Genomic DNA, 27,558 nt, shown 5'->3' on the forward strand with positions numbered 1-27,558 from the left:
AGGGATGTTTAGTCTGGAGAAGCAAAGGTTGAGGGAGGACATGATAGCTATGTTTAAATATTTGAAGGGATGCCATGTTGAAGAGGGAGCAAGTTTGTTTTCTGCTGCCTCAGAGACGAGGACACGGAGTAATGGATTCAAGGTGCAGGAAAAGAGATTCCACCTAAACATTAGGAAGAACTTCCTGACCGTCAGGGCTGTTCAACAGTGGAATTCACAGCCTCGGAGAGAGGTGGAGTCTCCTTCTTTGGAGTTTTTTAAACAGAGGCTGGATGGTCATCTGTCAGGAGTGCCTTGATTATGTGTTCCTGCATTGCAAGGGGTTGAACTTGATGGCCCTTGTCATCTCTTCCAGCTTTATGATTCTATGGTTGCAACCTCTAGGTTGGGAAACTCTTGGAGATTCCCAGGTGAAAGAAAGGGACCCCAGTGGGTACAATGCCATAGGGTCCACTCTCCAAAACAGTCATTTTCTCCAGGAAACCTGATCTCTGTACCCTGGATATGAACTGTAATTCCAAGAGATCCCCAGGTCCCACCTGGAGGCTGGCATCCCCCAAAACAATCACAGCAACATTGCTGGTTTTAAGCCCCTGAGGGGCTGATGTAACCCCCATGCTCAGAATGGGTTGACCCAGAAAGGGGTGGAGACCCAAAGCAGGAGGAGGCTGCAGAGCTCATGTAGTTGGAGGAGACAAGGCTACCAGACTCGGACCTTGGTTGGTATAAGCCCTTAACACCTTGTTAAGGGTTTTTTGTGTTTGTAATGGGTGAGAGTTCTCCTGGAAACCTTCATCATGTTGAATCCTGTTCATCAAGCCCTTGGAGTCTTCAGGAGCCCACCCACTTGCAAAGAAGAATTGGACTTGGCAGTATCAGTAGACTGTAAATATAAGGACTTGAAAATGCAACCTGAACAGGACCTTGAAGTGTGATGTTAAATGTTGATGTTCTATGTTATATGTTAAGAAAGTAAACCATTTTGTTTTTAAAATTTGTTGTTGCAAACTCATTCCAAGTTCTGCCCCACAGAACCCACAGATAGAGGTTACAAACTCATTCCCGGAGTTCTTTTTAAAAATTTTAATTTGTGCGATTTGTGTAAATTTTACCGCTCTCTGACACAACTTCTTTGTTTCCCCTGCAGAACGTAGACCGCTGCAGACATGATGTCTTACCAGTGCAAGCAACCCTACGTGCCTCCTCCCACTGGTGTGAAGGGCACCACAAACTGTGGGTATGCCTACTGCACATATCAAGGTGCCTGTGTGGCCTCTCCGCAGACGAAGAACATAAATCCATGTTCCCCCACGTGCTCGAATGGATGCGCCAGCCCCAGAAGCCAGGTCTGCGTTGCAAATGGCCAGACTCCATGCTCTCCTGCTAGCCCATGCGGGCCTATCTGTTTGAGTCCTGTCTATGCCACAAATGGGTGTTCGTGCGCGAAGGCGAGCACGAACCCTGTCAATTCTGCCTTCAGGAGCCAACCCACTTGCAGAGAAGAATTGGACTTGGCAGTATCAGTAGACTGTAAATATAAGGACTTGAAAATGCAACCTGAACAGGACCTTGAAGTGTGATGTTAAATGTTGATGTTTGATGTTATATGTTAAGAAAGTAAACCATTTTGTTTTTAAAAAATTGTTGTTGCAAACTCAATCCACATTCTGCCCACAGAACCCACAGATAGAGGTTACACTGAGATGCTGTCTGTTTGCTTGTTTTAAACCGCAAAGCCTTCTCATAGCTCACCAAGGTCTCCCGGCAGAGGCCGAGGGACGAAAGGCAAAGGAAAAAAAATACACCACAAAGAAGTGACATGAAGTGAAAGTTTTAATGATGAGCAGCCATAGAGCGAGACAATCTGAAATGTGGGTGCAAGTGGAAACGATTCCAGCACAGTTACGATTAGCATAATGCGGTGGATCTCAGGATCTATACAAATAATACATTTTAGAACTGAATGACTTATTGCTGGTGTAACCCCCATGCTCAGAATGGGTTGACCCAGAAAGGGGTGGAGACTCAAAGCAGCAAGAGGCTGCAGAGCTCATGTAGTTTGGAGGAGACAAGGATACCAGACTTGGACCTTGGTTTGTATAAGCCCTTAACACCTTGTTAAGGTAACTGCAATGTTGTTGGGAACTAGTGGGAAGGTAGTTGTTTATTTTTGCTATGTTGTAAATGTTGGAGTTTATTGTTTCAGGGGGGGTTTTTTGTGTGTTTGTAATGAGTGAGAGTTCTCCTGGAAACCTTCATTATGTTGAATCCTGTTCACCAAGCCCTTGGAGTCTTCAGGAGCTAACCCACTTGCGGGAAGAATTGGACTTGGCAATATCAGAAGACTGTAACGAGAAGGACTTGAAATGAAACCTGAACAGGACCTTGAAGTGTGATGTTAAATGTTGATGTTTGATGTTATATTAAGAAAGTAAACCATTTTGTTTTTAAAATTTGTTGTTGCAAACTCATTCCAAGTTCTGCCCCACAGAACCCACAGATAGAGGTTACACTGGCACACCAACACATGCTGTGAATGCTGCTATGTGTCACCAGGTGTGAATACAATTTCATTTTTTAACTTCATGCATTGCCTCGTTTTGAATTTGTTCATCCAGATTTTTTACTGGATCAACCTCAAAATGGCTAGACGTCTCAGCCATTAACTTCTCCGATCACTCTACAGTCTATTCTATGTTTTCCAGTCCATTGTTGACAGACGGGCTGTCTTCCAGGTGCCCCGCTGTAATTTCTGTGATGAGATACGTTCTCCAAATGCTGCATCATAATGTGAATGATGAGATTCCAAACCACACCTATATTCCACATAGAAAAATGGAAGGGAAGCACCCAAATGTAACCCCAGGGAACTGACTGTCAGCTTAACGCTTCATACAATCAACTTGCACCTCTTGTCTTACGCAGGGTAATCACTAAACCAGAGTACAGAGCTTTAGAGAAAAGCTGAACGCATTTGAACCGATGGCGTCCTAGCAGCCTGTTTGAAGGCTATGCGGAGACCATTTTTCAAATAAAAGTGGAAAGTTTTAAAGGAAAAAAATCACATTTTAAGTGTGTTCCCCCTCTTATTCCTCCATCCCTGACTGATTTTTACACCTCAAATTTTGTAAGCACTTTCCTAATGGCTAGATTGAAATGTGGGGTGGGATGGGGTTAATTTTTCCACTCGCTCCCTGTAAAAAAAAGTGACCCCTCAGAGAAAACATGTTTCAAAACATCAACAAAATGTGGCACAGACTTTTGGAGGGAATTTGGAAACCAGATTAAGGCAGAAATCCTAAAAATATTCCGGAGTGTAATCCCCTGGAATAAAATGGGAATTACTTCTGAATAGGCCTGGGTTATACTCTGTTATCTCTTCTAGGGTAAAATTAGGGTAACATTGAATTTTACCAGAAAAGTCTGGAAAATTTCTTCATTGTTCTCTTTTGACTCCCTGTTTTGGGGGTACTATCTCACAGGTCAAACATTGCAGGAATGGTTAGACGCGTTTGTCAAGGGCACCCTGCCGATGCCCATAGCTGCCAGAAGAGGAATACATTTTTCAAAGCAAGGAAAGGATAGCAGAAACAATTATTCAAATGAATAGGCTTTAATTTTGCATGATTAATACACTTTGCAAAATGAAAAGCTGTTTGTAGCCACAGAATTTGGCAGAGAATTTTGACTTAGCAGAGAAGATACACAGCCTTGTGCCTTCATCGTCCGTTCTTCGCTTGGCCGTTCACGGACATCTGCGTCATTTCAGCTAGTGACACTCGGAAGCACAGGGATCTTGGCATGAGGAAGTGCATGTTTCCACACACTTAGGAGCACACGGAGCTGTGCAGGCTGGAGCACATGGGGAGCAAGCTGGAGCACATGATGAGCAGCCTGACCCACAGGACTGAGAATACTGGGGCTGGCAAGCCATAACACACTGATGAGGAGAACATGGGTGGCAGGACCCCACATACTGGTGACCACATGGGTTGCAGGGCTCCACATACTTATGAGCACATGGGTTGCAGGGCTCCACACATTCTGAAGAGCAGGTGTTCCCACACGGGGAACATGTGTTCACACAAGGAGGAGGCAGGCAAGGCTGCTTACACTGTTCTTGATAGCAAGACATTGTTCTTTTCCTGGATGACGAAATCTGGAATGCATTAGAAAGATTAAACATGCTTACATGTTTTAGCAACTGCAAACCCCCTCCATCGTTTTAAGATCTACCAATAAACCCATGAAAACAAACATTTCCAAACTGCTGAATCACTGTAGCCTACAGCTCTAGATTGACAACAAAAGTTAGTCATCAGCCTGTTAGAGTTTGATTTTGGGGGGGGAGGGGGGAGACGGGACGTATTTCATTGATGGGCCAGGTTGCTGGATCTCTAGTGTATTGTTTTGTGTTAGAAGCTGCCCTGACCCCTTACGGGAATGGCAGCCCACAAATAAAATTGATAGTAATATCTATGTGCTTCATTATTGTCTGAAGAAACTGAAAAGATGGCACAGAGTGAAGTCCAAGCTCTCTTTATCCAAGGCACTTAAGAAAGTGTAGCAACTACAGGATAAGATCTGGGCAAAATAATGAGGTATAGATGTTTGCATCTATTACAGCAAAGCAACAGTTGCAAAGATTTTCAGCCCATATAGCCTGGTGCTTTTAGCTACTGATCTCAGAGAATTCTGGAACCACAGGCCAATTATTAGCATACCAAGAAAAAAATCAGTTGGGAAAGATGCAAATTAGGAAAGAGACTATTTATTCCTCAAATCCTGAACATCAGGTTGTAATGAGGTCATTTTTTGGTCAAGATTTAATTTGAGCGTGTTGGGCAGACCTTGGCTGAGTTTTACGGCTTACCTCAAGCACATCTCTGGAGAGATGGCATATACATTTTCTAAATTAAGAATGAAACAGGCCATCTATTGACATCAATGTAAGCTACTCTCTGATCCCTTTGTTAGAAAACTGGATATGACTGAGATTGAACTTGGGAATCTCTGCGTGCAAGGCAGAAATTCTCACAATTCTGCCACAGCCTGCTCCTTTGGGAGCCTTCCAAGAAGGAAATTATTTTAGGAAGAGCAAAGCATTTTCAGAGGTGACCCTCAGGTGAAATATACTTTTAGCACCTGTAACACTTTTAACAATTGCCAATGGTTTTTCTCCCACCCTTGGTATTTCACATGTACATAAGAACATAAGAACATAAGAACAAGCCAGCTGGATCAGATCAGAGTCCATCTAGTCCAGCTCTCTGCTACTCGCAGTGGCCCACCAGGTGCCTTTGGGACCTCACATGCAGGAGGTGAAAGCAATGGCCTTCTGCAGCTGTTGCTCCCGAGCACCTGGTCTGCTAAGGCATTTGCAATCTGAGATCAAAGAGGATCAAAATTGGTAGCCATAAATCGACTTCTCCTCCATAAATCTGTCCAAGCCCCTTTTAAAGCTAAAGCATTCAAGCCCCTTTTAAAGCTAAAGCATTTTAAAGCATTCGTGTATATATAGTATGCTTACTCTACTGCTACCAGATCCTCTGGAGATGCCAGCCACAGATGCAGGAGAAACATCACGAGAAAATACTATTGAAACATGGTCATACAGCCCAGAAAACCCACAATACCCTAGTGGTTCCAGCCGTGAAAGCCTTCGACAGTACATTAAACACAATATATTTTTATTTAATTTTGTACTTTCCCATACCTTTTTTCCCAAAAGTTCAAAGTTGTACCAAAGCATAACATTCCATAAATAATAAATCAATAACGCATGATGCTAAAACTGAAAAAACAAAACAAGAACACTTCATTTTAAAAGATCCCCCAGAAGTTCAAATAAGAAGCTCTGTTGGGATCTTTTCTCCCAAATGGAATAGCAGCCTTCTCAAAAATATCAAAGAGATGGAATATCTTACGACTTAAAACCAACCCGTTCTACTGACGCCAACCCAATCTTCTTGGGCAAGCCGCAGACTTCAAAATGGACAACAGTAGGCTTTTGCCAGCAATAGAAATGGTCTTACCTGATTCTCCAACCAGACTGAAAGAGGAAGCTGTTCTGGAGATGAAGGAAAGGAGGACTTTTTATATGCCTTCACGTTTCCTCAACATGACGGCTTCATGCGTAAGATAGTCAAGCTAATGATTTGTCCGTCAACGCCGCCACAAACGGCTTTTAACAATCGCCACTTCTGAACCTCTGCCCTCATTTGGGGACCTGTTTGAGCACACGTTTTGGATGTACATCTGGCTCCTTCCGGCCCTCTCAGGGGGAAAAAAAAGTCCATCACTTAATATGAATTGTGTTTAAAGGATCTATCATAATCAGGAGGGGCTGTGAGGCAGCAGAAGCGTGCAAAATATCCCATTTTCAGTCCCTTTGTGGGGGAACACCCCACTCTGATTCACATGCCCTTTCCTGTCCAGCCCTCTGATGTGTCGGGGCATTAATGGCAATCCAAGGTCTCCACGTGGCATGTGACACCCACTGACATTTCAGCAACTTCAAGGGCTTTTCTCTCTCTGTGTGGCGGGACGTGCTTGTTTTGCCTGACAGGCCCTATTCCACTCCCAAGCCTCTCCCAGGCTGCCATCTTTTCCTGGAGACAGCTTGCTTTTTCTTTGGGTAAACCGCTGCCACCACCTGACCGTTTGAGGAACTGCCTGCTGGGGAGGGTCAGGGCTCTCCAGCTTCCTTTCCTATCATGAGACCTAGCCTCAGTTTCCCCTGGTTCCCCTCTGCTGGGTTCCACAGGGTAGATTGGAGGTCCCAGTGGCTTGCCAGCTGCCAGCCTTCCTCCCCCCTCCTGATTCATGGTGCATGCCACCCCTCACTCCCTCCCCTTCCCTTGCATGCCTCCCCTTCCCTCCCCTCTCTTGCATGCCACCCCACCCCTCCCCACCCCTCCCTACGCAGCAGTGGCGTAGGAGGTTAAGAGCTCGTGTATCTAATCTGGAGAAACCGGATTTGATTCCCAGCCGCCTGAGCTGTGGAGGTTTATCTGGGGAATTCAGATTAGCCTGTACACTCCCACACACGCCAGCTGGGTGACCTTGGGCTAGTCACAGCTTCTCGGAGCTCTCTCAGCCCCACCTACCTCACAGGGTGTTTGTTGTGGGGGGCGGGGGAAGGGCAAGGAGATTCTAAGCTCCTTTGAGTCTCCTGCGGGAGAGAAAGGGGGGATATAAATCCAAACTCTTCTTCTTCCCTTCGCTAGGGTGGGCGGGCCAGGTCCAGATGCCGGGCCCCCTCCCTTGCATGCCACCCTTCCCTTCCCTCCCCTTCCCCTCCATCTCCTCCCTTGCATACCACTCCTCCCCTCTCCTCCCTCACTCCCCTTCCCTTGCATGGCACCCCTCCTTCCCCTCCTCCTCCCTCTACTAGGGTGGGTGGGCCACGTCCACCCATTGTTCTCCACATGTAAGCTTTAAAAGTATTTATTGAAAATAAAATGGTTACAAGTAGGTTTTGGCACTGCACCACATTGAGCAAGGGTCTCCAAAACAGATGAGATATAAACATAAATCCTCTCTCCCTCTCTCTAAACGTACCTAGCAATTGTTGAAAATAGGGTAGGCATGTAAAGCTTAGAAGGTTACAGTTCTCAAAGAATTCCCATTACCTGGAAGGCTGAGTGAGCTCCCTGGATGAGCCCGTGGTTCAAAAATGGCTGCTCTCTCCACAGCCCAGGCCAGGGGTCTGCTCCATTCAATGGCCCAGCAGAAAGAGCAAGAGACTGCACCTCTCTGCTCCCAGCACTTTTATCAGTTCCCAGACTGCACCCCTCTTTCAGGGTCAGGCTGGGTCAAGATATCTTTTTCCCCTGGGTCAGGTAGCTCTTCCTGCTATCCCTCTGGCATTTTTTCAGTTCTCCAAATCTATGATACCTGATTGGAGAAGAGGAGAAGGGGGGAAGGAGACAATTTCTCCACAGGTTGTGGTGGGTTTTCCGGGCTGTGTGGCTGTGGTCTGGTGGATCTTGTTCCTAACGTTTTGCCTGCGTCTGTGGCTGGCATCTTCAGAGGTGTATCACAGAGGGAAGTCTGAGGGAAACGTTAGGAACAAGATCCGCCAGACCACGGCCACACAGACCGGAAAACCCACCACAACCAGTTGAATCCGGCCGTGAAAGCCTTCGTCAATGCAATTTCTCCACACCCTGCAATGAAGGAACACACAATCAAAGCATTCCTGACAGATGGCCACCCAGCTTATCTTTAAGAAGAAGGAGACTCCATCCCACTCCAAGGTAGTTCATGCCACTGTTGAACAGCCCTTACTGTCAGGAAGTTTTTCCTGATGTTTAGGTGGAATCTCTTTTCCTTCACCTTGAACCCATGACTCCTGGTTCTAGTCTCTGGAGCTGCGGAAAACAGGTTTGTTCCCTCACCAACATGACATCCTTTCCAATATCTAAACATGGCTATCATGTCACTTCTAAGGGACAGAAAAAGTGCAGAGAAAGGCAAGGAGGATGATTGAGGGGCTGGAGCACCTTCCTTATGAGGAGAGGCTGCAGCGTTTGGGTCTCTTTAGTTTGGAGAGGAGATGTTTGAAGGGGGATATGATTGAAGTCTATAAAATTATGCATGGGGTAGAAAATGTCGACAGAGAGAAATGTTTCTCTCTTTCTCACAATACTAAAACCAGGGGGCATCCATTGAAAATGCTGGGGGGGCGGAGAATTAGGACAAATAAAAGGAAACATTTCTTCACGCAACGCGTGATTGGTGTTTGGAATATGCTGCCACAGGAGGTGGTGATGGCCACTTACCTGGATAGCTTTAAAAGGGGCTTGGACAGATTTATGGAGGAGAAGTCGATTTATGGCTATCAATCTTGATCCACCTTGATCTGAGATTGCAAATGCCTGAGCAGACCAGGTACTCGGGAACAGCAGCAGCAGAAGGCCATTGCTTTCACATTCTGCATGTGAGCCCCCAAAGGCATCTGGGGGGCCACTGTAAGTAGCAGAGTCCTGGACTAGATGGTCTGATCCAGCAGGCTCTTTCTTATGTTCTTATGTTCTCTTAACCTTCTCTTCACTAAACTAAACATACCCAGCTCCCTAAGTCTTTCCTTGTGGGGCATGAATTCCAGACTTTTGACCATTTTGATTGCCCTCCTCTGGACCCATTCCAGCTTGCCAATATCCTTCTTGAACTGTGGTACCCAGAACTCTATACAATATCCCAGTGAGGTGTAACCAATGCAGAATAGAGAGGTACATCCCTCGATCTTGACACTATACTCCTATTCATACAGCCCAGAATTGCATTGACTTTCTTGGCCATCGCATCACACTGCTGAATCATCAGGTGTGAACACAATGTCATTTTTTCAGTTCTATGCATTGTGTGGTATTGAATTTGTCAATCTAATGTTTTTTACACGAGCAACCCCATCATGACTAGACATCTCCACCATTAACCTCTCCTTGCCAAGTGGTGTCATCCCATTACTCTACTGTCTTTTCTATGGTTGTTGACAGATAGGCTGTCTTCCAGGTGCCACACTGTAATTTGCGTGATGAGATATCTTTTCTAGATGCCGCATCATAGTCTGGATGAGAGGATACCAAACCACACCAAACCACACCCGTGTTCTGCCACTGTAGCCACTGTCCATATTTTGACTTTCAGGGAGGATTTTTGTGTACCGTATATACTCGCGTATAAGCCGACCTGCGTATAAGCCGAGGCACCCAATTTTACCTCAAAAAACTGGGAAATTTTATTGACTCGCGTATAAGCCGAGGGTGGGAAAGATCCGTCAGGAGGCAGGATGCTGAGCCAGCAAAGGAGCCACAGCTGGAGGAAAGGAGCGCCCCAGAATCCTTTGGGAGGCTTTTTAAGGAGGGGTGAGGAGGCGCGAACGGGTCTGGGGAGAGTGAAAGTAGCTGAAAGCAGGAGAAAGTGAAGCAGAGAATGCCTCGTTCCCCTCTCTAACTCACGCTTTCTTTCTTGTAGGCTCTAAGTTTAAGGCGTGGTTTCAGGGAAGCTGCCGGCTTTCTTTCTTGCAGGCTCTAAGTCTACAGGGAAGCTGCCACTCTCTATGGTTTTCTTAAAAGGGCAATGCTGCAGCCTCTCATGAGTAAGCGTTGCGGCTCTGCGGGGGTGGGGGTGACCCGCGCATAAGCCGAGGGGGGCATTTTTCAGCCTAAAAAAAGGCTGGAAAATTCAGCTTATACGCGAGTATATACGGTACCTCTTTTGTTGCTCTTATTTAAGTATTAACTGTATGAAATAATAAACTACCTTTCGGTATATCTTTTTTATATACTTAAAACGGTCATGAGGTCAGCAAACCGGGTGTTCAGTTATTTGAATCCCACCACTGGAAGTTGTTAAATTATTTGAATACCATCACTGGGGCGGGGGGGGGGCACTGGCAAGAGGCAACCAGAGGGGATTTGCCATTGCCTGCTTTTGCATAGCAACCCTGGTATTCTTCGGAGGTCTCCCATGCAAGTTCTAGGCAAGACCAACCCTGTCTGCTGAGATTGGGCTAGCCTGGGAACATCCAGGTCAGAATCAAAGACATTCAGAAGTGGTTTGCCAGTCCTTCCTCTGTGTATTTATTTATTTACGGCCCTGGCCCCAGATTGGTGGAACACTCTTCCTCCAGCTGTCCGGGCCATGCGGGATCTTGGTGAATTCCGCAGGGCCTGTAAGACTGAGTTGTTCCCCCAGGCCTTTGGAGCAACCAGCCGCTGAGTATGGCGCCCCTGCTCGAATACATCTAGATTACCCTCCTATGGAGGAGTCCGGCTGCTCCCTATGGGAGGGTTTTAAGGAAAAGGGTTTACCGGGCACCTTCTACTATGGTATTAGCGCTGTTTTTAATGAAATTTAGTATATTTTAATGATGGGGCTTCTATGGTTGCTGTTGTTTTAATTGTATAGTTTGCTCCCGAACTTGTGTTGTATTAGTTTTGTTGTACACCGCCCGGAGCCCCTCGGGGATAGGGTGGTATAAAAATCTAATAAATAAATAAAATAAAATAAAAAATTTAATGTATCTATACCCTGCCTTTCCATTGCTATATTCCGGGCCGCTTACAATAAAATACAACAATGCACACACAACTCTTTATTTGTTAGCCATATACCTTTCAAATTAAGAACATAAGAAGAACATAAGAACAAGCCAGCTGGATCAGACCAGAGTCCATCTAGTCCAGCTCTCTGCTACTCGCAGTGGCCCACCAGGTGCCTTTGGGAGCTCACGTGCAGGAGGTGAAAGCAATGGCCTTCTGCAGCTGTTGCTCCCGAGCACCTGGACTGTTAAGACATTTGCAATCTTGGATCAAAGAGGATCAAGATTGGTAGCCATAAATCGACTTCTCCTCCATAAATCTGTCCAAGCCCCTTTTAAAGTTATCCAGGTTAGTGGCCATCACCACCTCCTGTGGCAGCATATTCCAAACACCAATCACACGTTGCGTGAAGAAGTGTTTCGTTTTATTAGTCCTAATTCTTTCCCCCAGCATTTTCAATGAATGCCCCTTGGTTCTAGTATTGTGAGAAAGAGAGAAAAATGTCTCTCTGTCAACATTTTCTACCCCATGCATAATTTTATAGACTTCAATCATATCCCCCCTCACATGTCTCCTCTCCAAACTAAAGAGTCCCAAGCGCTGCAGCCTCTCCTCATAAGGAAGGCGCTCTAGTCCCTCAATCATCCTCGTTGCCCTTCTCTGCACTTTTTCTATCTCTTCAATATCCTTTTTGAGATGTGGCGACCAGAACTGAACACAGTACTCCAAGTGCGGTCGCACCACGGCTTTATATAAGGGCATGACAATCTTTGCAGTTTTATTTTCAATTCCTTTCCTAATTATCCCCAGCATAGAGTTTGCCTTTTTCACAGCTGCCATGCATTGAGTTGACATTCCCATGGAACTATCAACTAAGACGCCCAAATCCCTTTCCTGGTCTGTGACTGATAGCACTGACCCCTGCAGCGTGTATGTGGAATCTCTTTTCCTTTGCCTTGAACCCATGGCTCCTGGTCCTAGCCTCTGGAGCAGCAGAAAACAAGCTTGCTCCCTCACCAACATGACATCCCTTCAAATACAGTGGAACCTCGGTAATCATCGCCTTCAGTTTTTGCCGGTTTCGGATTTCGCCGGTCGCCCCCAGATGTTTTTTTGCCTCGGTTTTCGGCTACACCGTTCGCGTAAATTTACGCTTTTTGCGTAAATTTGCTACGCCGCTTGCTTAGCGCATGCGCATTTTGCTACATTGAACTGCATTTGCCATTTCCTAGCCCACTCCCCTAATTTGTCAAGGTCCGCTTGGAGCTCTTCGCAATCCTTTGCGGTTCTCACCACCCTACATAATTTGGTATCATCTGCAAACTTGGCCACCACGCTACCCACCCCTACTTCCTGGCCATTTATGAATAGGTTAAAGAGCACTGGTCCCAAAACGGATCCTTGGGGGACACCACTCCCTACATCTCTCCATTGTGAGAATTTCCCATTTACACCCACTCTTTGCTTCCTGTTTCTCAACCAGTTTTTAATCCATAGGAGGACTTCCCCTCTTATTCCTTGATTGCTGAGTTTTCTCAATTCACTGGCTCCAGGTGGAGTACCGAATCAGGTTCAAGATTCTGGTTTTAACCTTTAAAGCTCTAAATGGTCTAGAGCATCTTAGGGGCTGTCTTTCCCTGTACATCCCCTGAACAGTGTTGTGCTCTGCAAATGAAAATCTACTGGTGATCCCCGGCCCAAAGGAGCTTCAGCTATAGCCAGGGCTTTTTCGGCCCTAGCCCCAACCTGGTAGAACGCTCTTTCTAGCAAGACCCAGGCCCTGTGCAACTTGATTCAGTTTCTCAGAGTCTGTAAGACAGATCTGTCCCACCAGACATCCAGTTGAGGCAGCTACGGTTGTTACTATCTAGCCTCCCTTCTTCATTTGTCCAACATTTATCCCCTCCAGGAAGTATTGTTGGAAAGCAGGGGTAATGTTTATATTAATATTGCTATTTGGTTTTCATTCGGGAAATAGTTTTAACTGATCTTTATAGTGATGTATTTGTATTTGTTGTGACCTGCCCTGAGCCCATGAGTGGAAGGGTTGGATATGAAATCCAATAAATAAGAAATAAAATAATAATACAAGCCCAGTTCTCCTGGGAAAAATGGCTGTTGGAGGGGGGACTGTATATAATGGTCCCAGGTGCCTGCTTATGGCGGGCAATCTCTTGGCTATTCCTGCATCTGCCTGCTGCCACTCAGTGGATTGGTGGGCACAAGCAGACTAGCCAAAAGAGAAGGAAAGCAATGTGTAATGTGCAATGATGTGATTTCTGGCACTATATGCAAGAGCTAGCTTTGCACAGGGAGATGCTGTACCACTTTCCTGAGAACTCTATGGAAATTACAGAGTGGGGGGGGCAACTGCTAGAGCATCCCCCTGATGCAATGCCAGCACTTCTGCAGCCAGCTGGAAATTACCTCATAGTGGATGGCTGGCAAATGCTACTCGAGAAGGTGAATTCTAATCTGGAGAACCGGGTTTGATTCCCCACTCCTCCACCTGAGTGGCAGAGGCTTCTCTGGTGAACCAGATGTGTTTCCACACTCCTACATTCCTGCTGGGTGACCTTGGGCTAGTCAAAATTCTCAGACCGCTCTCAGCCGCACCTACCTCACAAGGTGTCTGTTGTGGAGAGAGGAAGGGAAAGGAGCTTGTAAGCCACCTTCAGCCACCAGGAGAGAAAGGTGGGGTATAAATCCAAACTCTTCTTCTTCTTCTTCTTCTTGAGGTCCCTCTCTCCCCTAACTTTACTTGCCCCAGGCTCCACTCCTAAAATCTCCAGGTACTGCTCAGCCAGCTGGCAACCTATCCCAATAGGGTGTTGTATTCTGGGTAAAGTATCACCCAAGTTGTTAACACTGCTTAAGTAACAAACAATAACAGCAACATGGTTGGCTTTAAGTTCTTGAGGGGGTTGAGATACTGTCTGTTTTGAATCACCAGGTCTTCTATATCCTATCAGGACTTCCCAGATACCTAGGTATACAGCTAAAAGAACATGTTCTCCGGTTAGCATGTTGATCCCAGCCCAGCAAGGAAGTATGGCAATATGTCGTCAAAGCCTGAATGAAGAAGAGCCCTGGCAATTGCTAAGTTTAATGTATTACTTTTGACTCTTCTGACTGGAAGATACAGGAACATTGATCGAACCAAAAGATTTCCCCTTATCATAATGGCAGTGTGGAAACATTCATGCGTTCTTTGCTTGAATGCCCTAGGCATGAAAATATCAGGTCCAAATATAAGGAGTCAATTTTGGCAAATTTCTTTCAGTTGCCGGACTATCACAGGATACCTTACTTGTTGAATAGTACTGATTTAAAGCAAGCCAAATTGTGTGTAACGTAAATGACAGAGGAACAAAACAGCGCGTCACACACTGAAGACGGAGAATCAATATATTCAATGAATGTATTTATGTATATTTAAATTGTCCAGTTACTGAATCCAATAATTGTACATCCAATTTTTTCAATTCAATTTCAATTCCATATAGAAAGTACTTCCCAAACGACTCGCGCGTTTATAAGTACGTTTTCACTGTAGTCTTCCTCAGGAGAAGCCATTCTTTCAGGAAAGTTATTCATTCGTTTGCCATGCACAGGTCTTTCTACAAATAAATAAACAACATAGTATAATTTGTACATTAGATTCTAGCAATATCTAACACCATTTTTAACATTTTGAACATTTATATAAAGTAACAATTTTACAAAATTGGTTTTATTTGTAGAAAGACCTGTGCATAGCAAATGAATGAATAACTTTCCTGAAAGAATTGCTTCTCCTGAGGAAGACTACAGTGAAAACGTACTTATAAACGCGCGAGTCGTTTGGGAAGTACTTTCTATATGGAATTGACATTGAATTGAAAAAACTGGATGTACAATTATTGGATTCAGTAACTGGACAATTTAAATATACTTAAATACATTCATTGAATATATTGATTCTCCGTGAAGTGCTGTTTTGTTCCTCTGAATAGTACTGATTTGACATTTTGTGAGACAGCTGCAGATTTTCTGCTTGAAATTACAAAAGCTTAACTTTGCTTTGCTCATCCGTTCATCTGTTGTTTGCACTGTCGTTGGACTGCAGTACTGTCATTTATGCCAATAAAGGCTTATCAAAGTACCTAGGTATGAAAGGGGAAGAAAGAAAGAAAAATACTCCACGAAGAGGTGATATGAAGCGAAAGTTTTAATGAAGAAAACTGAAAGCACTAAACAGGAAATCTGGGTACAAATGGAATCTGTTCCAGGACATTTATGATTGGTAGCATACTAAAGTGGATCTCGGGACCAGGAGTAACAGCATCTTTTGAGATGGAATGAACAGTGTTGATGTGGTTTGTCATTTCGCTGGTACATTCATGCCCGCTGGAATGTTGAGTGCCGCTTCTCCTTGCCAAGTGGAGTCAGCCCATTATTCTACCATCTTCTCAATGGTTTCCAGACCACTGTTGGCTGGTGCGTTGGCTTGCAGACCCCGCACCATGATTTGATGGTGGAATAACAAACATCACCCACTTTCCCCAGAGAAAAATGGAAGGGAAACACACAGATCTAACCAAGAGGAAGTGATGGTCAGGTTAAATGTCACACAAATTAAATGTTGTTGTTGTTGTTGTTACTAAATAATAATAATGGTACATAAACAATTTGTGAATCCTGCCTTGCTCAGAATAATCACCAAACATCAGTACTGAGCTTTGCAGAAGAGCCGAAATACGTTTGAGTAGACAAATCCTAGAAGCAAGTTTGAAAACTATTCTGTGGAAAATCGGCGCACAAAATTGAAAATGTGTTTGTTTGTTTAAAAGAACTTTAAATTAAAAAAAAACAACATTTCCCCCCCTTTTTTCCCCTTCTTACTTTACAAACTCCATCCATGGCCTACATCTCATATTTTTGCTGGGCACGTCCAGGTGGCTGAACTTATTGAAACTTTTTGTGACGTGCTCCCTGAGAAAACAACAACCACGCAGAGAAAGCATGTTTGAAAGCATTAACAGAATTTTGCACAAACCAATGGAAATCAAGGCTGATCTCACACCAACACTGTCCTGGGAGTAATCTCCATAGATGTACTCCTGAGTCGATCTGGGGTAGGTATGCTCATTATATCGCATTGCCAATAGAAATAAAACCTTGACTCTAAAATGTTAGCAGGGGATATTTTTGACATTCCCAAGGAAGGATGGCATCCCTCCAGTCCAATTATCCTGAGAAGAACAAACCACCTCCCCTCCGCCACCAGAATCAATACAACCTATATTCCACACCACTTGCTACAACAGCGTATGTCGAATGAGCTGATAAGGCCTGAGAAGCAAAGCAGGAAAGCTGATAAGGCCTGAGAAGCACAGCAGGGAAGGGGAATGAGAAGAGACAGGTCCCCACATCCCAGGCAGGGGACAAAAGACATGGCAGGATCAAACGGGTTGATCGTTACAGCTGCACAGGCTGGAGTACATGGTGAGCAAGCTAAAGCATAAGGTGGAGCACAGACTGGGTCACAGGGCTAGGGACACCGGGGCTGGAAAACCTCCACACAGTGGTGAGAAGACATGGGTGGCAAGGCTCCTCACACTTGGGAGCCCATGGTTGGGACGACTCCTCAAACGTGGGTGCACATGGCTGGTAGGGATCCACACATTTGGGAGCACAGGGATGGCAGAACTCCTCACCCCTGGGAGCACACGGGTCGCAGGGCTCCACATACTTTGGAGCACACGGGTTGCAGGGCTCCACAAACTTTGAGGTACACGAGGGGCAGGGCTCCACATACGTGAGTGCACGTTTTGGCAGGGCTCCACACACTTGAGGGCCCAGGGCTGGTAGGGCTCCATACATGTGGGAGCCCATGGTTGGCAGGACTCCACACGCTTGGGAGCACGTGGCTGGTAGGGCTTTTCACACTTTGGAGCACACGGGTTGCAGAGCTCCTCACACTTGGGAGCACGTGGCAGGCGAGGCTTCACACACTTGGTTGCAAATGGGTAGCACGGCTCCACACATTTGATTGCACTTGACTGGCAGGGCTCCTCACACTTAGGTGCACATGGTTGGCAGGGCTCCTCACACTTGGGAGCACATGGGTTGCAGGATTCCACACGCTTGGTTGCGGATGACTGCCAAGGCTCCACACACTTGGGAGCACATGGGTTGCAGGACTCCACAAAGTTGGGGGCACATGGGTTGCAGGATTCCACACGCTGGGTTGCGCATGACTGCCAAGGCTCCACACACTTGGGAGCACATGGGTTGCAGGACTCCACAAAGTTGGGTGCACATGGGTTGCAGGATTCCACACGCTTGGTTGCGCATGACTGCCAAGGCTCCACACACTTGGGTGCACATGGGTTGCAGGACTCCACAAAGTTGGGTGCACATGGGTTGCAAGATTCCACACGCTGGGTTGTGAATGACTGCCAAGGCTCTACACACTTGGGAGCACATGGGTTGCAGGATTCCACACGCTTGGTTGCGCATGACTGCCAAGGCTCCACATACTTGGGAGCACATGGGTTGCAGGACTCCACAAAGTTGGGTGCACATGGGTTGCAGGGCTCCACACACTTGGGTGCACATGGCTCACAGGGCTCCACACACTTGGGTGCACAGGGCTCACCGGGCTCCACACACTTGGGTACACAGGGCTCACCGGGCTCCATACACTTGGGTGCACAGGGCTCACCGGGCTCCACACACTTGAGAGCACATGGGTTGCAGGGCTCCACACACTGATGAGGAGACCATGAGTGGCAAGACTCCACAAACTTAGGAGCATATGGGCAGTCAACCTTCACCCAATCATGAGGATATGAGGAACAGGACTCCACCCACTTAGAAGTGTATGGTTGGCGGAGCTCCACACACTGGCGAGGAAGACACGGGTGGTGGGGTTCTGCACACTCGGGATCGCATGGCTGGCACTCCTTCACAGACTGGCAAGGATGACTTGGGCGGCAAGGCTTCGCACATTGAGAAGAGCACGTCCTCGCGTAAAGAGGAGGCAGGCACAGTTGCTTACGTTGTTGATGATAGCAAGACATCTTTCTTTATTTGGATGATGAAATCTGGAATGGATTAGAAAGGTTAAACATGCGTCCGTGTCTCAGAAACCATAAGCCTCAACAGGGTTCTGTCAAAAAAAAACCTACCCAAAAATTCCAAGTAAGGCTAGGTGTCAGCATAATAAAACAGTGGCCAACCTGTTGGGGTCAGGTTAAGGAAAAAAGGTTTATTTCAGACTATGGTCCTTCCTGCACAGCAGAAATAAAATGTCTTGAGGACATGAAAAGAAGCGTTTGGAGGAGAAACGTCGCACAGCTTTTCCCCCCAAAATGTCGCCAAAACATTTTATTTCAACTTAACCCATTTTTTTAAAAAAGCTAAATCTTGTTTCTGAAGTCAGCTTAAATTGATCTCCTGTGTCCTGTGCGGAGCACAAGAGATTTTCTCCCACCCAGTCACACAGGTCTCGCTGTCAGTTTCTCCCTTCCTCACCCCAGCTGTTTTCTGTCAGTTAACACCTCTGTGTCGCCAGCCGTTAAGAAGAAGAAGAAGAAGAAGAAGAAGAAGAAGAAGAAGAAGAAGAAGAAGAAGAAGAAGAAGAAGAAGAAGAAGAAGAAGAAGAAGAAGAAGAAGAAGAAGAAGAAGAAGAAGAAGAAGAAGAAGAAGAGGAGGAGGAGGAGGAGGAGGAGGAGGAGGAGGAGGAGGAGGAGGAGGAGGAGGAGGAGGAGTCTCTCCTGTAGGAGACTCAAAGGGGCTTACAATCTCCTTGCCCTTCCCCCCTCACAACAAACACCCTGTGAGGTAGGTGGGGCTGAGAGAGCTGTGACTAGCCAAAGGTCACCCAGCTGGCGTGTGTGGGAGTGCACAGGCTAATCTGAATTCCCCAGATAAGCCTCCACAGCTCAGGTGGCAGAGCTGGGAATCAAACCCGGTTTCTCCAGATTAGATACACGAGCTCTTAACCTCCTACGCCACTGCTGCTCCTGAGATGTTTGCTCTACAACCATCACTGCTGCCTGCCTTTTTAGTTTACAAAGTACGTGATTCAACTCAGTGCTTCCTGCCACCTCCAGCATTATATAGGCCCCTTCCACACGTGCAGTTTCAATCCACTTTGCAGCTGGATTTTACTGTGCGGAATAGCAAAATCCACTTTCAAACAACTGTGGACGTGGATTTGAAGTGCATTAATCTGCATGTGCAGAAGGGGCCATAGTTTTCCTATTTTTTATTTTTGAGGAGGTGTCTTTGAAGACATGAACCCATGATATGAGAATCGATTCTCATATCATATGTTCGTGTCTTCGAAGAAACCTCCTCAAATTGCCAGAATTGGCAGGAAATGCTGAATCATGTACTTTGTAAATTAAAAGGCAGCCAGAAGTGATGTTTGTAGAGCAAATGTCCCAGGGTTACTTTAGCGAATGGCATGAAAAACAGAAGAGTCAAGCAGCAGAAAATGACAGTTGTGAAAAACTGAGAAATTAAAAGTGGGCAGAGGAAAACACTCACTGGCCCCTTCCGCACACGCAAAATAATGCGTTTCCAAACCACTTTCACAACTGTTTGCAAGTGGATTTTGCTATTCCGCACAGCTTCAAAGAGCATTGAAAGCAGTTGGAAAGTGCATTATTCTGCATGTGCGGAATGCGCCACTGTCTCCTCTGACACATTTTTTTTGCCCATGCTGTCCAGACAAAAAATGAAGAGACAGGATTTTTTGTGCTGTGAAGAAAGGACTTACATTGAAGAAGAAAAAGAGTTTGGACTTATGCTCCACCTTTCTCTCTTATAAGGAGACTCAAGGTGGATTGCAAACTCCTTTCCCTCCCTCTGCCCACAACAGTCACCTGTGAGGCAGGTGGGCCTGAAAGAGTTCTGAAAGAACTGTGACTAGTTCAAATTCACTCAACTGGCTTTCTGCGTAGCAGAGGAACAAATCCAGTTCACCAGATTAGAGTCCCCTGTTCATGTGGCAGAGTGGAGAATCGACCCCAGCTCTCCAGTTTAGAGTCCACCACTGCTAACCACTACAACACACTGGCTCTCATACACATTGAGATACACATTGTCAATTACTGTTTGAGAACACCTAAAAGGCAATGGATAATGAAGACAAAACTCCTCTGGTCAAAGTCACCCAAGAAAATGTTGCAGTTGTGGGATAAGATCAGATTGAAATAATGAGATATATATGGCCCCTTCCGCACCTGCAGAATAACACACTTTCAATCCACTTCCAATCCACTTTGCAGCTGTGTGGAATAGCAAAATCCACTTGCAAACAATTGTGAAAGTGGATTGAAAATGCATTAATCTGCATGTGTGGAAGAGGCCATTGAGACTTGAAAGTATGACAACGAATTGTTTGGAAGGCCGAAAATCCCAAAGGGCCTTTCACTGAATCCAACATTCACCTTGTTTTGAGCCCCATAGCCTGGTGCTCTTAGCTCCTAATCTAAATGAATTCACTAAACACTGGACTTCCATTAGCATACCAAAAATGTCAGTAAGGGAAGATTAAAATTAGAAAGAAAGACTACGAGATCCTTAGATCCTGAATAACACACAATATTGATGTATCTTTTTTGCCCACGCTTATATTGAACATACTAGACGGGTCAAAGTTTATTTTTATGGCTTACCTCAAGCAGATCTCTGGAAAGATGGTATATAACTGTGGTGGCAAACCTTTGGCACTCCAGATGTTATGGACCGCAATTCCCATCAGCCCCTGCCAGCATGGTCAATTGGCCATGCTGGCAGGGTCTGATGGGAATTGTAGTCCATAACATCTGGAGTGCCAAAGGTTCACCACCACTGGTATATAAATTTCCTAAACTAATAATGATGTTTCCTTAATTCTGAGGCAGCCTATTGGTTTATCCTATCAATGTTGTCTCCTCTGATTGGCAGTGGCTCTCCAGGATCACAAGTAGACTATCTGAACCCTTTCTTAAAAAACGATTTACTATCTGAACTTTTTTTTTAAAGAAAACTAGATGTTTCTGGAATTGAACCTGGGAATGTCTGCATGCCACGCAGAGACTCTTACCACGGACCCACAATCTGTTTCTTGGGAGACAGGGTTTCAGTGAAAGAAGCTATAGTACCAGAGTACATCGTTTTGAACAGTGACCTCCAGTTGAAGCAAATGAGATATGTATTTATTTATATTAAATGTTACTACGCTACTTTCCCTAAAAGTCTGAAGTCGTTCCCAAATAGAGGTCCTTTCCGCATGAGTCACCTAAAACATCCGCAGAACTGTTTGCAAAATGTTTTCAACTCACCCCATTTGTTCACACTCACCCCCTCAAAACGTTTTATGGCTGCCATGAGGGTTAAGAACATAAGGACAAGCCAGCTGGATCAGACCAGAGTCCATCTAGTCCAGCTCTCTGCAACTCGCAGTGGCCCACCAGGTACCTTTGGGAGCTCACATGCAGGATGTGAAAGCAGTGGCCTTCTGCGGCTGTTGCTTCCGAGCACCTGGTCTGTTAAGGCATTTGCAATCTGAGATCAAAGAGGATCAAGATTGGTAGCCATAGATCGACTTCTCCTCCATAAATCCGTCCAAGCCCTTTATAAAGCTATCCAGGTTAGTGGCCATCACCACCTCCTGGGGCAGCATATTCCAAACACCAATCACACGTTGCGTGAAGAAGTGTTTCCTTTGATTAGTCCTAATTCTTCCCCCCCCCCCCCCAGCATTTTCAATGAATGCCCCCTGGTTCTAGTATTGTGAGAAAGAGAGAAAAATTTCTCTCTGTCAACATTATCTACCCCATGGTTTTTTCCCCTTTTTGGACTATGTGAAGAATCAGTGCTTTGAAGAGTCAATGCGTGGATTCTTTGTTGCTGTGTGTAATCAATATTTCAAGGATTTAACAATTTTAAACAAACTAGAGAAGTGACGAAAATAAAGACGCAAATGAGCTCAGGGACTCAATAAAATGGCACTGAGGAGAGGTTCACGGAAAGCTCAGAGGTGCAGAAAACGCAGCAGGAGAAATTAAAACATTACATATTTGACCGCTCAGCAAGGAAATATGTTTTTAAAATGTTATGGAGAAAAGAATCGGTATAAAAGCAGTTTCATAAAAAAAAACATTTAGAGGGGAGAGATAAAACATTTTCAGAATGTAAGGCCCCTTCCGCACACGCAAAATAATGCGTTTTCAAACCACTTTCACAACTGTATGCAAGTGGATTTTGCCATTCCGCACAGCTTCAAAGAGCACTGAAAGCAGTTTGAAAGGGCATTATTCTGCATGTGCGGAATGAGCCTAAGAGGGGAAAACAATGAGGAACTCCATGGAGGAAATGTTTTATTTCCTGACTGAAAACATTTCAGAATGTTTGTGCAAAGAGAGCCAGAATGTTGTACATAAAATAAGTTATTTTAAAAATTCAACTAAAAGATCCCATTTTAACCCCCTTCCCCAAAGGACTCCTAAGAATCTCTCCTGTGAATGTTTCCTAGACTGAAAAGGGGAAAGAACGGTCATCTTAAAATTATTTTGCAGCTCATTAAAAAAAAGAGTTGGAAAACATACTTAGGACGAAAACCAACCCATTCTTAGCCAACCCAATCTTCAGATGCATGCAGCAGACTTCAGAATAGACAAAGGTAGCTTTTCCAGCCACCTGAAATGGACTTACCCAACTTGCCAACGAGATGGAAAAAAAGCCAGCTGTACAGGAGCTGAGGGAAAGGAGGGCTTTTATATGCTTTCAAATGCCCTGACCTTGACAGCTTCATGCATAAGACAGTCAAGTTGATGATTTATCCATCAGCACCACCACAAATGGCTTCTAAGAATTGCCACTTTGTGGCCATCTGCCCTCATCTTTGGACCTGTTTCAGCACGGGCTTTGGATGTACCTCAAGTTCGTTCCACCACTCACGATAAAAAAGATAATTTAAACAATCTGTAATGATCAGGAGGGGCCATGACTCAGTGGCAGGGCACTTGGCTTGCATGCAAAAGTTTCCGTGGTCACTCCCTGAGATCTTCAGTTGAAAGAAACTCTGGTTAGGAGGACTTTCCCAGCCAAAGACCGTGGAGATTTGCTGCCAAGCAGTCTGGAAAGGTGGGCCGAGGGCCTGCCGTGCTATGAAGTGCCTTCTTTATGCTCCTAGAATTAGCGACATTTTATAAACATTGCAGGGTTGAAACTGCATGCTGAGACAGTTGCCGGCCAAACACATCAAAACAAACAAATAATGATGACGACAAAAACTCCAACCACAATGCATTATGCATTATGGTTTTTAAGGGAATTGATAGTAGGTGCCATCTTTTATGTTGATCTTAATAATGCTGCATTTTAATGGGGTGGGGTTTATTTTATTAGAGCCTATATTAATTGATATTTAACGGATTTTAGTTTGACATATGTGCTCTATTCTATATGTTGTTCACCGCCCTGAGCCCTCCGGGGGAGGGCGGTATATAAACCTAACAAATGAATGAATGAATGAATGAATGAATGAAAGATAGATAGATAGATAGATAGATAGATAGATAGATAGATAGATAGATAGATAGATAGATAGATAGATAGATGGATGGATGGATGGATGGATGGATGGATGGATGGATGGATGGATGGATGGATGGATGGATGGATGGATGGATGGATGGATGGATGGATGGATGGATGGATGGATGGATAGATAAGATTGGACTGGACTGGACATGTTAGCTCCAGATATAAGGACTTATGTTTCAGTTATCCACTTTTGATAGAGGAAGACTTTCAGGGAGATTTGGTGGGTACCTTTGAATACTTGTCAATGGGAATTTTTCAGGAGTGATAGGTGGGTGTAGTGGATAAATCATGTCTTCATTATTCAGACTTGGAAAGGCGGACGCATGAATATTGATGTTTCATGCACAACTCATCAGTTCAAATACAACAACTGATGAGGCTTGTTATGGACCACTGAAGATCCACTATAGGATCGTTTTGAAAGATTTTCTTCTCCAGAACATCTTCAACCAGCTGATTTAGTCAGCTGCTTTTAATAATTTTATTGAGAAAGCCAAAAATAATTTTAAAAGGTTCACACATAACTTAGCAAAATACACAGAGAGAATTTTAAGGAGCCTAGGATTTAGTCAGAGGCAGTGGTGGGATCCAAAATATTTAGTAACAGGTTCCTCTGTGCTGGCTCTCTGGCTCCCTTAAGTGGGCAGGGGGCGCAAGGCAGCCAGGCGGGGGAATGCAGAGAAAGGGTCATGCCCCTGGGCGCATTTTAGCCCTGGTACCGATCTGACTAATCCCACCTACCAATCACCTCTGACCAGAGGTGGGATCCAGCAGGTTCTCAGCAGTTCCCGAGAGTGGGTTACTAATTATTTGTGTGTGCCGAGAGGGGGTTACTAATTGGGTCTGCTTTTCCGTTAGAAATTCCATTAGGTCCAAAAATCATAAAGTCCTGTTGTTTCCTATGTGGCTGGTTAAATGGAAGGAGATGTAAATTCCTCCCTGTTGGGCTGTTTTAAAAACAATGTTTTAGAAATATGGTGAAAGTTCCTTGTTTTAAGGAAAGTATCCTTCTTTTTGATTTCCTAGAAACAAAATGTAAGGTATTTGAAAGTATTAAGTATTTGACAGGCAGTCAATTAGAGGAGAAGTAGTTGTTTCTGTTGGCAGTAGACGATAGGACTTGCTATAATGAGTTTAAATGATGGACAGAAAGATACCAGCTGGAAATTAGGAACTTTTTTTTTTTTTACAGTAAGAGTTTTTTACAGTAACAGAGAAATTATTAATGCCCCGCCCCCGGAATGCCTGGCCCACGCCCCCCATCATGCCCCCCGCCTTCCAGACCCACTGAAAGCGTTACGCTTCACTGTTCTGAATATACTCACCCACCATGGGCACCTGTTACTAAATTTTTTGGATCCCACCACTGGTTTAGGTTGACAGTTCATCGGTGCTGAGATTTGTCCTCATCACCACACACAAGAGAGTAGATCAAGTGATTCAAGATGTTTTGAAGAAAAAAACCCACAATATGATCCTATAGTTGGTCACTGGGGATCTATAAAGAACCTTATCAGCCATAGCATTTGAACTGAAGGGCTGCACGTTACACTTCACTGTTCACATGCCTGCTATTCTATGCTGAAACACACTTGAACCCTGGAACGTTTTCCGCCGCTGCCGCCATTCCTCAGGCCTGGAGAAATCCCACCAACAGGTCTGAAGAAATCCCCGAAAGAAAGAAAAATTGATGAAGGACTAGGCTTTTCCCCAGCAAAACTGGGCCATTGGAGCAATCTTCAACAGAGGCAGAGCGTCCAAATCTCAAGAGGTCTGTCACAACCCCAGACTTGGTCAATGAAGGAATCAGTGCTTTGAAAGCAGAATTCTCATTTATTGATGGCAAGCCTAGGAAAGCCGGTGAGTTATATTGTCAGAACTGAGTACATTAATTGAATATCCAATCATATACGTCAATTGAATATCCAATCATAAACGGGTTGCGCTACTGTAACCGTTTTCGATAGATTCTTCTTCAGATTACAATTAATTCTTCAATCTTAATCGGGATAATTACTCAAGGTGACTTCCTCACATCCATTCAATTGACGGACTGGGCCCAGACCGGTCCGCATTGCCATATAGACTTACTTCTACTGACTGGAATGCAGTATATGCAGCTATTGATAAGTGATTGATTATCTTCAAAGAAGAGGTCCCGTCCAAGTACCTATAAGGACGAAGACATAGGGCCGAGTGAAGAAGACACCGTTTAGTCACCTTGACTATGTTGTAGGGTGATGTGATATGTGTAGTATTGTAAGAGTCTAGGCTCTGATGTTGTTTGCCCTTTTCACTGGTTGCACTTTATGTATTGCACTTTATATGTGGGCTTAGCGCAATTGATAAAATAGTGGTTGTTGCAGCGCGTTTGTTGTTTGTGGAGTTGTTAACATTGCATCCATTGAGAAATTGATACAAAGCATTATATCCCCCAGCACAGATATATCAGGCCCACAATTCTGCTTCCCTCCCCTGACGCGGGAGGGAATCTTAGCCACTCAGCGGACTCCCATTGAAAAGCATTGGTTTTCCCAGTATGCCTCCTGAGTTCTGCATTCCCAGGCTGCACGGAACACGCCTTTCATTCTAAGTCATGATAGCAGGAGCTGACATGTCCAGTCCATTCTTGCATAGTGAAGTTGTGTGTGTGTGTGTGTGTGTGTGTGTGTCAACTTCCTCAGGATTCATTTTCAGCCCTGCCACGTTCATTAAACGTCACTTCTAGGAATCTAATGAAGGTGTCTCATAAAGAAGCGGATAATTGGTCTAACTAGTTCGTCGCTGACTATTACAGCTTGCATGCGTTTTCTGGGGACCCCGGCAGAGAATGTTTCACTAGTCACAGTCGCTAGGACTTGAGCGTTCCAAGAGTTGGCCACGGAAACTTTTCCATGCAACCCAAGTGCCCTGATGCTGAATCACAGCCCCTCCTGACCATTACAAATCGTTTAAAATCTCCTTCACGTTACAGGACAGGCTATTTTATTTTTATTGGGAGGGATGGAACATATTTGAGGTACATCCGAAGTATGTACTAAAACAGGTCCCCAAATAAGGGCAGGAGTTTCCGAGTGGCAGCTATTAGAAGCCATTAGTGGCAGCGATGACGGATAAATCATCGGCTTGAGTATCTTACACACCGAGCTGTCATGTTCCAGGAAACTTTGGAAGTATATAAAAGTCCTGGCTTCCCTCATCCTCAGAATTCCTGAATCCTGTGATCTTACCGGACGTTTGGGTAAGTCAATTTCTGATGGCTTCGATAGTCTACTGTTGTCCATTCTGAAGTTTGCTGTGTGCATCTGAAGATTGGGTTGGCAGGAACAACTGTGTTGGTTTTCATTCTAAGGATGTTATCTGTGGCCGCTTCATTTCTTCAGAAAGGGCTGTCGAGTGATGCCCAGAAACCTCCTTCTTCCCCTCTTCCTGTCAGGGAAAAGTCCACAGCAGAGCTTTTGAGAAGACTGGCTGAGGTGGGTTTTCCAGGCTGCGTGGCCGTGGTCTGGTGCATCTCTTTCCTAACGTTTTGCCTGCATCTGTGGCTGCCGTCTTCAGAGATGCCTCTGAAGATGCCAGCCACAGAGGCAGGCGAAACGTGAGGAACAAGATCTACCAGACCACGGCCACACAGCCCGGAAAACCCACCACAACCGGTTGAATCCGACCGTGAAAACCTTCAACAATCCTTTTGAGAACTTCTCGATTTTTAAAAACGGGATTTTTAAAAACGGGAGTTTAAAAAAAGCTTTAGAAGAAGAGAAGAGTTTGGATTTATATCCCCCCTTTCTCTCCTGCAGGAGACTCAAAGGGGCTTACAATCTCCTTGCCCTTCCCCCCTCACAACAAACACCCTGTGAGGTAGGTGGGGCTGAGAGAGCTCCGAGAATGATGTTTTAACGATTTAGTTTAGCATGAT

The 27,558-nt window shown here is 45.1% G+C and overlaps 1 protein-coding gene and 2 long non-coding RNA genes across 3 annotated transcripts; 1 reads left to right on the forward strand and 2 right to left on the reverse strand.

Annotated features, from left to right (window-relative positions):
* Positions 1–16: 16 nt before the first annotated feature.
* Positions 17–27,558, forward strand: LOC125430376. The gene is made up of 6 exons (XR_007244165.1): positions 17–27; positions 3,039–3,044; positions 14,057–14,061; positions 16,422–16,510; positions 26,249–26,255; positions 27,548–27,558. It is a non-coding gene; the product is annotated as an uncharacterized LOC125430376 (long non-coding RNA).
* On the reverse strand, positions 3,598–6,145 carry LOC125430449. The gene is made up of 2 exons (XR_007244175.1): positions 6,036–6,145; positions 3,598–4,159 (listed from the first exon to the last, which is right to left on the reverse strand). It is a non-coding gene; the product is annotated as an uncharacterized LOC125430449 (long non-coding RNA).
* LOC125430286 (NFX1-type zinc finger-containing protein 1-like) lies at positions 15,244–22,774 on the reverse strand. Its single transcript, XM_048492237.1, has 2 exons — positions 22,746–22,774; positions 15,244–18,142 (listed from the first exon to the last, which is right to left on the reverse strand). Exon 2 carries the CDS (start codon positions 18,116–18,118, stop codon positions 16,577–16,579), a length of 1,542 nt encoding a protein of 513 aa, XP_048348194.1. The 5' UTR covers positions 18,119–18,142; positions 22,746–22,774; the 3' UTR covers positions 15,244–16,576.

Source organism: Sphaerodactylus townsendi, linkage group LG01 (genome assembly GCF_021028975.2).
Source record: "Sphaerodactylus townsendi isolate TG3544 linkage group LG01, MPM_Stown_v2.3, whole genome shotgun sequence".
NCBI classification, from domain to species: domain Eukaryota; kingdom Metazoa; phylum Chordata; class Lepidosauria; order Squamata; family Sphaerodactylidae; genus Sphaerodactylus; species Sphaerodactylus townsendi.